General features: G+C 38.0%; 1 protein-coding gene across 16 annotated transcripts in view; it reads right to left on the bottom strand.

The window, feature by feature from the left end:
• The window catches only part of CLEC16A (C-type lectin domain containing 16A), a 188,109-nt gene that overhangs the window by 135,650 nt on the left and 38,685 nt on the right, over positions 1-13,774 (bottom strand). For 15 of the 16 annotated variants that reach the window (XR_012161151.2, XR_013636404.1, XM_073362451.2 and 12 more), the window contains 3 exons: positions 12,249-12,477; positions 6,833-6,962; positions 1,614-1,714 (listed from right to left, as the gene is read on the bottom strand). Coding sequence is in view for 14 of the 16 variants with exons in the window: in XM_073362451.2 (XP_073218552.1) it covers positions 1,614-1,714; positions 6,833-6,962; positions 12,249-12,477 (460 nt within the window). In the remaining 2 variants the exon portion in view is untranslated. The remainder of the gene's footprint in view (positions 1-1,613; positions 1,715-6,832; positions 6,963-12,248; positions 12,478-13,774) is intronic. The other variant, XM_073362442.2, reaches the window with a different exon arrangement.

Raw genomic sequence — 13,774 nt, forward strand, 5'->3', positions numbered from 1 at the left:
CAAAAAAAGAAAATCAACTTTGTTGGTGGCATCGGACTCAGATGATGAAAACGAACATGCATCGGTCTGCACTGCTTTGGATTGTTATCGAGCAGAACCCGTCATCAGCATGGATACATGTCCTCTGGAATGGTGGTTGAAGCATGAAGGGGTATATGAATCTTTAGCACATCTGGCATGTAAATATCTTGCAACACCACCTACAACTGTGACACGCGAACGCCTATTCTCACTTTCAGTAACGTTGTGAACAAGAAGCGGGCAGCATTATCTTCTGCAAATGTAAACAAACTTGTTAGTCTGAGCCATTGGCTGAACAAGAAATATGACTGAGTGGACTTGTAGGCTCTAAAGTTTCACACTGTTTTATTTATTAATGCAGGGGGATTTTGTACATAATTCTACATCTGTGAGTTCAACTTTCATGTTAAAGACATTGCACTTCAGTACTTGTATTAGGTGAATTGAAAAATACTATTTCTTTTGGGGTGTTTTACAGTGCAAATATTTGTAATAAAATCAATATAAAGTGAGCACTGTATACTTTGTATTTTGGGTTATAATTGAAGTCAATTAAATAAATGGTGTTATTATTAACAGTGCGATTAATCGCTCAATTTTTTATCGATTGACAGCCCGAATTCTGATGATTAACTGAATTGTATGGGTCATGGCTCAATACTTCCATACACAAAATTCATTTCTATATTATGTAGACATTTGATGCATTTTATCTACCAGGACTTCCTGGAATTCTTACATTAGCATTCAGTTTATATCATTGTGCGTGTCACTTGTCCAAATACTTTCACAATGAAAAATCCATTAAAGTTGCATCTGTTCATTACAAGATAATCAGCAGTAAAGCCAACTCTGCAGCACCCCAAGTAATGTCACATATACAATCTATGAACCAACTGAAAAAGTATTAAAAGCAAAAAACCTTCATAATAAAATCTCTAAAATTGAAACCAAAGAATTATGATGCAACATATTTTGCAACTGTTGCAGACAAAGAAAGCTGTGTCATTAACAAAGAAAGAATTAAGGACATGTGGAATGGAGTACCAATAACCGACCACAGTAGACTTTCAAAAATAAGGGGCCTAATTCTCCATTGCCTTGCACATCCTGTAGTAATTTACACCTGAGCAAAGGGTAAATGCTACCAAGTCGGAATTGTTCACTCATTCTAGTAGTAGTATTTTACACCCACTTTGCACTCGCTTCAACCACGTGCCTCTGAAAGTCAGGGGAGAATAAGGGCCCCAGTGTTCACACTGAACGTATTTTGTTAGTTCAGCTTAAGAGTACTGAAGTCAAGTAACTGAGAACAAAGCGCAAATGAGTAATTCATTTCTAGTTCTAGGAAACCAATTGAAGAAACAAACCATCTAAACAATTATAGCATTCTATTAAAAATTCTTCTAACATGCAGATCCTACACAACCTTTTTTGTTTCTTGTAGTTTAAGTCATCAAGAAAAAATAAATATGTAGTTCACTGAAGAAACGTTTACCAAACTAAGACCACCGAGTGCAGTCAAGTCTTATTTTATTCTCCTTTCTGTAGAAAGACACATTTAAGAACATCCAAAGCAATAAACATCTTACCTTTATTTTGAGACATTGCATACAAAAGACAAAGTACAAAAAGAGCATAGTAATCATCTTCAGTACAGTCCTGTGCATTATATACCATATCGAGAAAAGGCCTGTGGAAAAAAAGAGTAGTATTAAAATGGTGGTTTTGTTCGGATGCCTGAAGAACTAGCTAATTGTAACATAGCCTGTGCCATTACCTCCCTATGGAACAGAATGACTCACTATCCAACTATGCCCCAATTTTCTCTTTAGATATGGTAAAGAGCAAAAGTCAAGCTGTTTGAAAGCAGTTATTTTATTAAAAAGAAAAGGAGTACTTGTGGCACCTTAGAGACTAACCAATTTATTTGAGCATAAGCTTTCGTGAGCTACAGCTCACTTCATCGGATGCTGTAGCTCACGAAAGCTCATGCTCAAATAAATTGGTTAGTGTCTAAGGCGCCACAAGCACTCCTTTTCTTTTTGCGAATACAGACTAACACGGCTGCTACTATGAAACCAGTTATTTTATTGTGTTTATTACTGGTATTACACCTGTCATTTTAGTAGGAATTTTCCCCAGCACCCTCCCAAATGATTGCCTTCACTTATAATGGGTTCTCTTTCAGGCCCAATGTTCACTGGCACTGGTGCCTTAAAAAACCCCGGGGAAAAAAATTACGGACCATTAGACATTCCACAGTTTGTTCTAAGCAGACACAACGAACTTCAGGGGATTGTTTATACCTGTGTGTGATGCAAAACTGCATTGGAACATATGGAAAACTAACATATATTAACCATGTTCATCTTCAGGACCAATGAACAACTTTGAGATGGTTACACTATTGGTTAGTATAAATAAAAGCAATGTTTACTAGAACACAGCTACAAGTTTTACTCTAAGCCATCTATGGAGGAAACTATTATCCTTCCTATGTGGAGGAACAGAAGTCTAAAAGAAGAAACCTGAGCTGTTTAAATTGATTTCAGACCACTGTTATCTTGAGTTCGATGTGGGGTGATTCAGTGACTAGTGCCAGAGACTTTACACAATCAAGTCATGACAGAGTTGTGACCAAGTAGATACTTTCAAAACTCAATTTCTGGACTAAACAGACATCTGGAAAAAAAGAGCTAGGGCATAGTGGAGCAGCTATTAGGACCAAAAGGATTTTTATATAAAAGCATTCAATTATGTGCAACTAACAAAACCAATAACTAGGTTCTGAGGCCTGCTTTTCAGCCTTTTTTGTAGAGCATGGCTAAAGTTGTCCTGTTTTGAACAATCACCCTTTGTTTCTCTATAGTCTCTACTATTGCAACATACTTGGCTTTAATTTCGTACAACCTAAATAGGAAGCAGAGTTTGGTTGGGAACAACACTTCAAAGGAGGCTGGGTAAGATACCAAGCTTCAGCACTATTTTAGCACTTTTCACTTTCAGAAAGCTAATAATTACAATACTAGTTAGATAAACATATACACTGATTCTATAGATGAACTGAGGCAGTTTAATTGCTAGTTATAGGGTCTCTGGGCTGAAACCCAGTGTAACAGACAGGCCTGGGTTCCAGTGCTAGACACTGGCACAGAATCCTGAGCTGGGGCTGAACACTGTCTGGCAACAGTGTTTGAACAGTTGTTCTGTTGGACGTTAAGCCCAGAAGGGGTGGACTAAATGGTGACCTGGCCAGAGGACTAAGTTTCCAGAACAAAAGGCTATTACAGAGTGAGCAATGAGCAGCAAGATGGCCGCTGGTGCAGTGAGCTTCATTCCCTAACCTAGATGCAAGGAGGCACGCTTCACAGAACCAAAAAAATATTAGGTATCAGAAACGTGTACAATGAAGTGTACAATATGACAAGTAGGAATTGATTACATTGGACTGAAAGTATGAAATGCTTTAATACCAATAATAAAGCCCAAAATAGAAAAATGAGTACGCTCCTATCCTCTCAATACCACCGCCATAAAAGACAATCCTGGATGTTCCTTTGGATACAAGAGAAGCAGTCACTATGCAAGCAAGTTTCACTGCATTTTTCCAGCCTCTCCTGCCACTAGTTTAGCCATGATCACAGCATATAACCTACAATCAGGCATTTCAGATGTGTGGTCTCCTTTAAAACCACATTTATTGCATCTATAAACAATTCAGCCATTTGCTGTATTCCATTCAACTATACAAGTGTTAGCTAGAAGTCAGGTAGGGCAGAGAACACGGGAAGTACAGACATGACTTAAAAGTTCCTCCCCCATCTGCCCCATCCATCCTCACACAAAAACTAGCTTGGGGGGAACTGAGAACCGAGCCATAATGTCCTGCCTTAGCAGGAAGTTTGAACTTGATGGTCCTATATGCCTTTTCCCAACTACTGTACTATGATTCTAGGTACATCAGTGCAGAACAACAAAATCCAATGTGTCATTTGGCTACTGTTTATGTAGCAAATACTGTGCTGACAAATATATTTTCCAGTTATTTTTGCTCCCACTAATAATGATTAACGTGAGTTCTATTTGAAGGATCAGACTGGAAATGACTTTTTAAATTTCTACAGAATTCCAGATTCTAGTATCTCCCCCAATATTAAACAAATGTTAATACCTACAGGGATTCTATTTATCCTCAAATTGATCCACCTTAGCATTCAAATGTCGAGCACATTAAAACTTGCAAAATTAAGGTTTGTTTACACACAATATTGTTAAATTTCGTGCCTTATAGAGCTGGATCTACATTAGACATCATCATTTAAAAAGTCAACATGTGCCAATACAGACCACACTCAGGGCTTGGCTACACTTGCGAGTTACAGAGCAATAAAGGAGCCCTGAGTGCACTAGCTCACTACCCATCCACACTTGTAAGGTACGTAGAGCACTCTGACTCCGCGGCTACAGCACAGCTGCTACTCCACCTCAGCGAGTGGAATAACGTTTGCTGCACCACCGCTGAAGCGCTGCAGCGCCAGTGTGAACAAGGTGTTGCTTTACTGCGCTCTGATCACCCTCGGGAAACATCCCATAATCCCCTTAAGTCAAGTGGCCACTCTTGTCATTGTTTGGAATCGGCTGAAGGAATGCCCATTGAAAGCTCCGTTTCTGACAGCCGGCTGCTTATCTCCTCTGAGACAAAACAACCATTACTGTGGAATGCTGTGAGAGAGAGAGAGGGGTGGTGAGGAAGGGGGCATCTGCTGCTGTCTGAACTTACAAGACAGCATGCTGACATGCTCTCAGCCCCCCAAAAAACCACTCTCCCCCCACATACACGCTCCCTGTCACACTCCACACACGCCCATTTGAAAAGCACATTGCAGCCACTTGCATGCTGGGATAGCTGCCCATAATGCACCACTCCCAATGTCGCTGCAAGTGCTGCAGATGTGGCCAAGCCAGTGTGCTTGAAGCTGTCAGTGTGGACAGACTGCAGCATTTTCCCTACTGTGTTCTACGAAGGCTGATTTAACTCAAAGTGCTCTACATCTGCAAGTATAGCCATGCCCTCAGTTATCTCACTTTCCACCAGTATTTCATAACTTTCGGAAAGTGCAAACTTCGTTATGACATTTGTAGTGATCCATTAGATTGGATAACCAAAATAGGAAAGATATTCCTTATAAACAGATCCAATCTTTAATGCAAAAAAATATTTCATCCAGTTTATTTCATTATACGGGGAAGGATTCAAATAGAGTTTAGAATGCTGAGGTATCAAAAAAATTCAAGTTTTTAACTGTTTCTTAACCAAGAAACTGAAAAATTCACTTTAACAAAAAGTCTTGTGTAGTATTTTACTTTGCTAAGTCTAGGAATACTTCCCTTACATGTGTGATAAGATCTACTCTTGCTTTTAGACGTGCTTCACTTCTGCACAGATGGCATTTGAACGAAGATGCAAGATGCTGTTAGATCGCTATCTATATTCTCATCTGTCCTGAAATGCAAATATCTGACAAGGTATTAGGATGATCAGATGAATACTTTGCATTTTGAAGACTTAAAAGCTAATGTTCTAATACCGTCAGGCACTGTCCTTAGTCCTATCATGGCCAAGTTCATTTTATAAAAAGTGGTAAACCAGAATCTCTTGCTCACTCACACTTCACTTAAAAAACCCCTATGCTGCCCACACTTGCTAGTAACTGTAACATTATGTTCCCATTACTGTCACCCATCTTTACGCTTCATGAAGCCGTCCCACTTGACAATTAGACAAGTGTGGTAGAGGTAATCTCTTTTACTGGACCAACTTCTGTTGGTGAAAGAGACAAGCTGTCAAGCTTACACAGCGCACTTCCCTAAAGAAGAGCTCCATGTAAGCTTGCCTTTCACCAGCAGAAGTTGTTCCAGTTAAAAAAAAAAAAAAAAAAAAGTACCTCACCTACATTATATACACAACACTGCAAATCACTTGGATAAAAAAAATATGTTATTGTCAACGTGTTCTGTTTACCAAAATTGCTATTGATCACCCCAGCATCCAAACTAAACTACTGCAGGGTATGTTGACATCTAAAAAGTCATTTACCCAACACAGGGGGAAAAAGCAGAACAGGATACTCTAGGACACAATAGAGAAAATTATCTCAAAAACAGAATCAATATTTTACTTTTTTTAAAAATTTAAATCATTTACATGTTACTAATTCTTTAGCAATTTAAGACAATCAAATGGGAAGAAAGTGAACATTTGGCACATCCTTTAGTTTCCTAATTGTTAGTAGTATTTCAGATTTTAACTGCTAAGAATTAATTTTCACACTTAAAAGGCTCTTCGGCACCAAAAAGATTAACGTCATTGCTGCGAGACTCCCACCTAGCATAATGGAACCCTGATCTCGACTGAGGCTTCTGGGTACTACTGTAAGAAAAGTGGCAAACCAAACGACATACAAAACACATCCTCAGAACACAGTTTGTGTGTTACATGTAATGCTTCCTATTCTGGCATACAACATACAGAACTGCTCTAAGACAGGCACCCCTTTCAGGCAGGGAAACTCGATACAGCAGCCTCCAGGGAATGAAGAGGATAGACACTGCTTCCTTACTGACACACCTTCTACATGACCATATACAAGACAGCTACACCAGTCAAAGGCAAATGTTTGGATGAGCCATAAATTGGGAGGGCGGGGGGGGGGGGGGGGGGGGACGAGGGAGAGACGACAAAATTGAAAAAAAGAAAAAAGAAGCAGAAGGAAGGAACCTGGACAGGTGAATTACAATTCTTTCATACCTGCTCCAGTTTATCATTTCATTCCCAGAGGCTGCAGCACTCTTTTCTTCATCAGTTGTATTCTGCTCTGTCACAGTTGAGATAGACAATTCTGACATCTTACACCGCTCCATGATTACCATCTCTATTTCTTAAAAGAAAGAGCTAAAATTGAGTTTAGAGGAAGATGTGACCTATTTGAAGTATTCTTTATGTGAAAAAGTGATTTTTAAAAGAAGTGTTATGCACCTAAAAATGAGGGAAGACACTGCTTATGTGTCAGAATATACACAGAGGCTTTCTGATTTTCCTACCATCACCACAAAATATTAAAAAGCATTTCTTATAAGATTTAAAAAACACAATCTGAAGGAAATAAACTCGGGGTTTCATAAATAATTACACCATCAGTTCTGAATACGAAAGCCTTTACAAAACTTAACGGACAAGCATTTTAAACAGCATTTTTTAAATGGTCAGCATTTGCCAAAAAACTATTTACACTTTCAATTATCTCAGGGGCTTTAAGTGAAAAACTGTTCACTCTACGCCCAAACATAACAAAACTAGTGTATATATATAACTGCTTCAGATTTTATAAAAAATACATTGGCACAAAAAAAAAAAAGAGGTGGAGGGAAACAGTATGTGGAATTTAAAGGAGCAGTACAGTTGTTACTGTAGTAACTAATGCAAACAAACTCTGTTTATGGCTAATATTTCTGGTTCTGAGTATGAAACTATTACGTTTCAAAGTCTTTCAACAAGTGGTCTATAGACAGACACTTCCTCCACAACACTGAGGAAATTCAGTTTTGGTAAAGGTCTCCCTAAATTTCTTTAGGTGTAGGCTGAGGCAGTTTGTAAAGCCACTCTTCTCCTGACACAAGGAGTTCCTTGTGGTTCTTCACTGGTGATGTCAAAACTTCATTCCCTCACAGAGAGCAATGGAAGCCCTAGGCTACCATTTGACGGACTGCATATTTAGTCACACAAGAAACCCCTCACTGCCAGACAGCCGACAGATCCACTAAGAGCTACCAACTCATTGACTTCGCTGATCCTTTCCTGTCTAGTGCATGGTCCAGTGCTAGAAGGCAGCATGCCATAAAGAAAAGACCGTTTCAGACCCTGAAAACTTAAACTTTGTAAGTGCTGGCTCACTTGTTTACACCCCCATAGCTCATTGGCACCAGGGTCAAGTGACAGATCTTATAGGTATGCAGAGGCTGAGACGCTCAGCCACAGGTGAAGTGGACAGTGGATAGGGTCCTATGTATCCCTCTCTGCACACAGAGCCACTTGATGGCAAGATCTGCATGTCACTCAGGTGTAACAAATTGCTATCGATCACCCTTATAGCATACAAACTACCATACATCTACACCCGATACCCTGAAATCTAGAGAAAAGATAACTTTCTGGCCACAGCCTGCACTATAGCATTATCATGTAGCAGGATTTTGACTGACACAAGCCATGGAGAAATTTACTCCTGACAATTTACAAACCTCTGGACCATGTCCCTGGATCCCTCCCCTCTATGATACTGAGCTGTGTTTTTCCCAGGCAGTCACATTAAGAGTATTCCCCTCATACACATTTGTAAACGTCTACCATTTTCTCAAATAAAAACACTCTACCAAGTGTTAAATTAAATTTTAGAGAAAAACTAATAAGAGGCTACATAAACAAATAAGAAAAACCAAACCAACCATGAAAAAACAAGATGTTACTAAAAGGATACTTTAGTATATCTATGTAACAAGATTCTAGGATTGTCACTGTGTCACTCTGAATCCTAGAATGTCTGCGGAGTCAGTGTGAAGTGATGGAAACAGTTACGATCGTGACAGATCTTTTTGTTCAGAATATCATCAGGTTGAATCATCACTGAGCTTCATGGTCCATTACTGCCCCATTTTGAAATTCTCAGCCATTTATGGCCTTTTTTCTTTTAAACATATGACAACGGATTATACCCATGCAACAGCACAGGCTTTTAGCTATTAGTATAGGAATATCAAACAAATTATGCTGAATTGTAAATAGCCATGCTACTAACCAAGTTCTCTCCTATGCCCCTCCCTTAGCAGTCTCAAAAATCGGAAACTCTACTGTCGGTAGGCTTAGCAGTTCAAACCCACAGCCAATTATTCCCTGGCAGTGACAACTGATTCCTCAAGCCAACTACTTTCAGCCCCACAGTCCACTCAGAGTAATCTGGGACTTTGCCTCCACCCTGAGGACAAGAGTCACCCACCCCAAAGACATGATTCACTCCGATTCTTCGTATTTTTCCTGTTTCCTCAGGAAAGTCCTTGACAACTGGCATGCAGACAGTATAATGTTTTGACACTTGTGCCATTTAATAGCCTAGAATCTAGCAAAATAATGGAATACAAAATTTCCTTGAGCATATGTGGTTTGTAAGGGAAGAGTTAAAGATAGTTACTTGCCCAGAAATTATAGAAAAATAAATTTAATCCATTTTTATCAAAGCCACATTTATGAGAAACAATCAGTGGTGTGTGTGTGTGGTTTTTTTTTTTTTTTCCTGTTATGGCTGCTCCTTGGAATCATGTATGTGGGCATGGTAAAAATATGAACTCCTTTTTATAGCCATGGAAACAAATTTATTAGAGGGGCTAAATTGAATGTCATTTTTACTTCTGACCTATGCACTGTGCACACCAATCTAACTCTGCTGAGACTACAACTAACATTTCTACTTTGTCAGAGTCCCCATCACTGCCATTTAAAAAAAAAAAAAAAACAAGTGAAGGTCAGACTTCAAGATACAGTGTCATCCTGGTGCATGCATGTAGCTCCATGGGAAGATATGAATCAATGTGGATCAGGTGGTTATACTCATGAAAAGACAGCCAGCCAAATCAGCTCAAACCAATTAAGGAAGTGCTATTCCCAAGAATTACACAGGGCAAATTAATTCATAAACTTAAAGAGAGTCCAATCTTTTTCCATCAGCTATAGCCAAAATTGATAGATTCCTAGCCAAGAGATTCCACCTACTCATCTCTCGGATTTCCTCAGTGCAAATCAACTTAGGTGCAGTGTCTGGTTGCCAGTGAACTCATGTAATTTTATAGTTCAGGTGCTAAGGATCAAAGTCTTACTGAGTCAGTGGATTGGTCAGGACTTCTAATTTTCTAGGCTAACCTAGGTACATATGAACTTATCCTTATGACTAACAAAAACAAAACTAGAACAAAGTGTTTATTAAAAATATTAGCATATAAAGATAAGTTACTCCAATGTGATATCTATCCAGTTGATAAAAACTGTTTTAATTCATCTGTAAAAACAGATCTAAACAGGCCTGTGGCTCTTATTTAAAGCTACTAAGTCACACTAAGTGATCACTACAGTACTCCCCAAATGTTTTCCTAATATTACTTTTTCACATAAATTGCTGTAATTGCCAGAGGGATGTCATAGGATTGCAAATGGAAGGGAAGGTGATGCACACCACAGTAAGTTGTCGTCCACATTGTGGGAAAAAAAAGTTTGAGTGAAAGCAGAGTAGTTGAGCAAGATATTTAGTTTCATTTAGCTACAAAAGCCTTAACATGCATTTCCATCCTAAGACAACAGTATATTAACATTACTAAGTTTTACAACAACTTTTCTGGGTAAGTAGTATCCCCATTTTACAGAAGTGGAAACTGACAGGGTGAAATAAGAGACTGCCCCAACCTTGCACAGCAAGTCAGTAACACAGTTGGGGTTAATAGTTCCCTATTTTTACTCTTGTATCTTCTGATGCTGTTCCCTGTGACTGGAATGGCATCTTTATTCTTTCTACTAAACATCCTCAGTTTCCTTGAAATCCTGCCTCAAGACCCACATTTTGAGCTTAATGACCACCACTTCCACTGCTGTTCAGCTTAAGCCTCTCTTCAGTCACTATGCATGGCCCACAACGTTTGTTCCAACCCTCACTCTCCCTTTCCTTTACACCTAATTTTTTTTTTTTCAAATGTTGTAGGTTTGCCTAATTTGGATTTAAAGCTTTTCAAGGTAAATGCTGAAGATTAAATTATAAAAGCTATATCATTGTCAAACTTATGATAACAGCCCCAGTTTGCCAGGAAGCAATACACACATGCTTTACAATATGTGGAGTCATGGAACAAAGCCCAATATGCAATACTTGGAATCATGGAACAAAGCCCAGTACATACTATGTTGATTAGCATGATGCTACTTGTTTGAAATTAGGAGTTAATGCTATGCTATGTACTAGGGGATTACCCAGGAGGATCATAAAAATTATGCAAACTACCCACTAAAGCCCTGTCCCCACTATAAAGAAACCAGGTTAAAGTGAGAGCTGTTCTGAAACATTTTTTGGTAGTGTTCTGACACTTGTATAAAAAGATTTTAAGTTGTAGTATGGATGCAAGCCATGTTAATGACCTTTAACCCACTTTAAGTGGATTAGAAAAAAGTTTTACACACTCCTCCCCGTTTAAGATATTAGGCACACAGAGATTTTTGCCCACTTCTCTAACATGGTCCCTTGCCCATCCCAAAATTAGTTTGTTAGGCCTCTTGAGAAACTGGAAAGAGGAAGAATTTTAAAAAATGCATTTCGTAAGCACAGGGAGTTCAATTATGTAATTTGAACAAAAAAATGACAATACACAGTCATTACATGCATTGTATTTAGCATCATTTACATGAAGTCAGAATAAAGAACTTGGAAGTTTTTAGGACAGATTAGTTACATGTATCAAAATGCAAGCAGGACATGAAAAAGGGCTCCCAAAGAAGTCATAACATAGGGGAAAAAAATTTTATTGTGTTATATGCTTCCTTAGATGCAGTGCTGTCATCGCGGTCTCATTTTATGCATAAAAACCTCTACTTTTTGATATGCATTTTCCTCTTCACTAGTAACTTAAAACAACGAAAGGAACTGAACCGCATACCTTTCTGGTGCACACCCAATACTTTAAATCTAATGATTCAGGCATGATAGTTCTGTGAAGCAACTAGAATGCACATCAGTCAGGTAATTAAATAAAAAAATTTGAGGGATTGCCGTTGGGGGGCTTTTTAACTAACAAATGATACAGACTTGTTAACAAGTCTTACAACACTAATTAATCACATGCAGATAGCTAGAAGGTGTACTTGTGATTAAAGGCTGGATGCCACAGGAGAAACTGCAGACACTTCACATTTTCCACCAAATTAAACAGTCTTTTTTAAAGAGCTGAATTCTACATGGAGAGGTTGAAAAATAAGCAAGAATCACTGATAGTGGAAAAATCTAATGATTTTGTTTATTTAGTTATGCAATCAGTATTATAAATGAACAAAAAACATGAACTAGACCACAAACATGTGATATAATTAAATTATTAGCATATATAAAGTTTGCATGGTTTTCATTCATTGGTGCACTCACCTTCATTTTCTCCACTTGCCTTGATGCCTTTTGAACTACCCTCTGTACCTTTAGCCTTATCTTGGTCTTCTTGAGTATCTTCAAGTCCTCTCTCCTCTTCCTCCTCTTCACCAACGTTTTTATAGTTGGGTCTCTTTTGCAACCTCTTCTTTCCCTTATGCTTGTTAATTTCAAGAGATCTCTCCAGTGTCTCTGTAGGTTTTATGAAGCATCTGATGCTTGATTTTGCCTATTAAATTTAAATGAGATACATTTTTAGCTGTATATTTCTTCTGCAATTTAGCATAAAATGGGTAGAAGTAACTTCAGTTTGTACAAGACAAATTGTTATTTACAAATCTATAAAGCATTTCACCTACACACATCAAATTTAACTTAAAAAGGCCAGAAGGAGAATCTCAATTTAGCAATATCTAATTATCAGTAGTTCCAGGCCACCTACAAAATAAAGTTATTCTAATCTTAAAGGACTTGGTAGCATTAGGAAACATGAACACTTCAGGACAAGAAAGTTCTAGATCCATCTATTAAACATGACCATTTTAAAAGCATGTACCATCAAGAAAAAAATTGTCAAAAAGTAAACCTTGTTTTTTGCCATGCAAGAGCATACAATACTAAACTAAATCAAGTCCCACTGATGTTACAAACTGCACCAGCTGCTCTTTGAATTAGACCATGCAGGGGAGACAGCTCAGAGAGGACTCAGACAAAAGCCTATTGCAAAAAACAGGAAGGAGTGAAATAGTAAAAAACAAAAAACAAAAATGGGGCTGAAGAAAACCCATTAATATAAAATACAGCTTTTAAGTAAACTATAGGTATGCTTTTTATCTCAATGTGTTCAATGAAAAACTACCATACCTCTAACCTCTTTTTAAAGTTTTAAATAGAGGTCAAAGTGTACTTCACTGGTAGTTTTCATATCAACTTCAATTAAAAAGGCTAGTTTAATGTGTAAGAATGTTTAGAGTTAAAATACAACTACACTGAGTGTGTGTCTCAGGAATTTGCCTTCTCAAAAATTAAAAATATATAGAAAAAGAAAACATGCACCCATATTCAGTCAAAAAACTGAAATTTCCTAAATGTTTATGTACACAGCAGGCTCAAGCTGCAATGGTAAATGCTGAAAACCAGTAACTGTTCATCTGCTAATTACGTTAAAAGATGACATTTAAGATACACTTCCTGTCTGCTCATATTCTGCATACAATATGGCTCCAAGAAAAACACTTTGCACTTGAAATGAAGGCCCCGATTATATAGAACTGAACACATTTGGATTCATTAAAATGTGTATGTTTTAACCCAAAAGTTGTCACAATATCAGACATGGTATTACTTTCCTGTTGCTGATGTGATAGATAAATCTATTCAATTAAGGATAAGTATACCTAGACTATTACGTACAGTGTTCTTTTCTTGGCCTCATCCTTCACTATTAGCAAAATCCCTTAGTCCTTGGTGCATCTGCCTCAGTCACCATCATTCCCTCCTCTCCCCACCCCGCAAAAACCTATAAT

Source organism: Lepidochelys kempii, chromosome 10, assembly GCF_965140285.1.
Source record: "Lepidochelys kempii isolate rLepKem1 chromosome 10, rLepKem1.hap1, whole genome shotgun sequence".
NCBI classification, from domain to species: Eukaryota; Metazoa; Chordata; order Testudines; family Cheloniidae; genus Lepidochelys; species Lepidochelys kempii.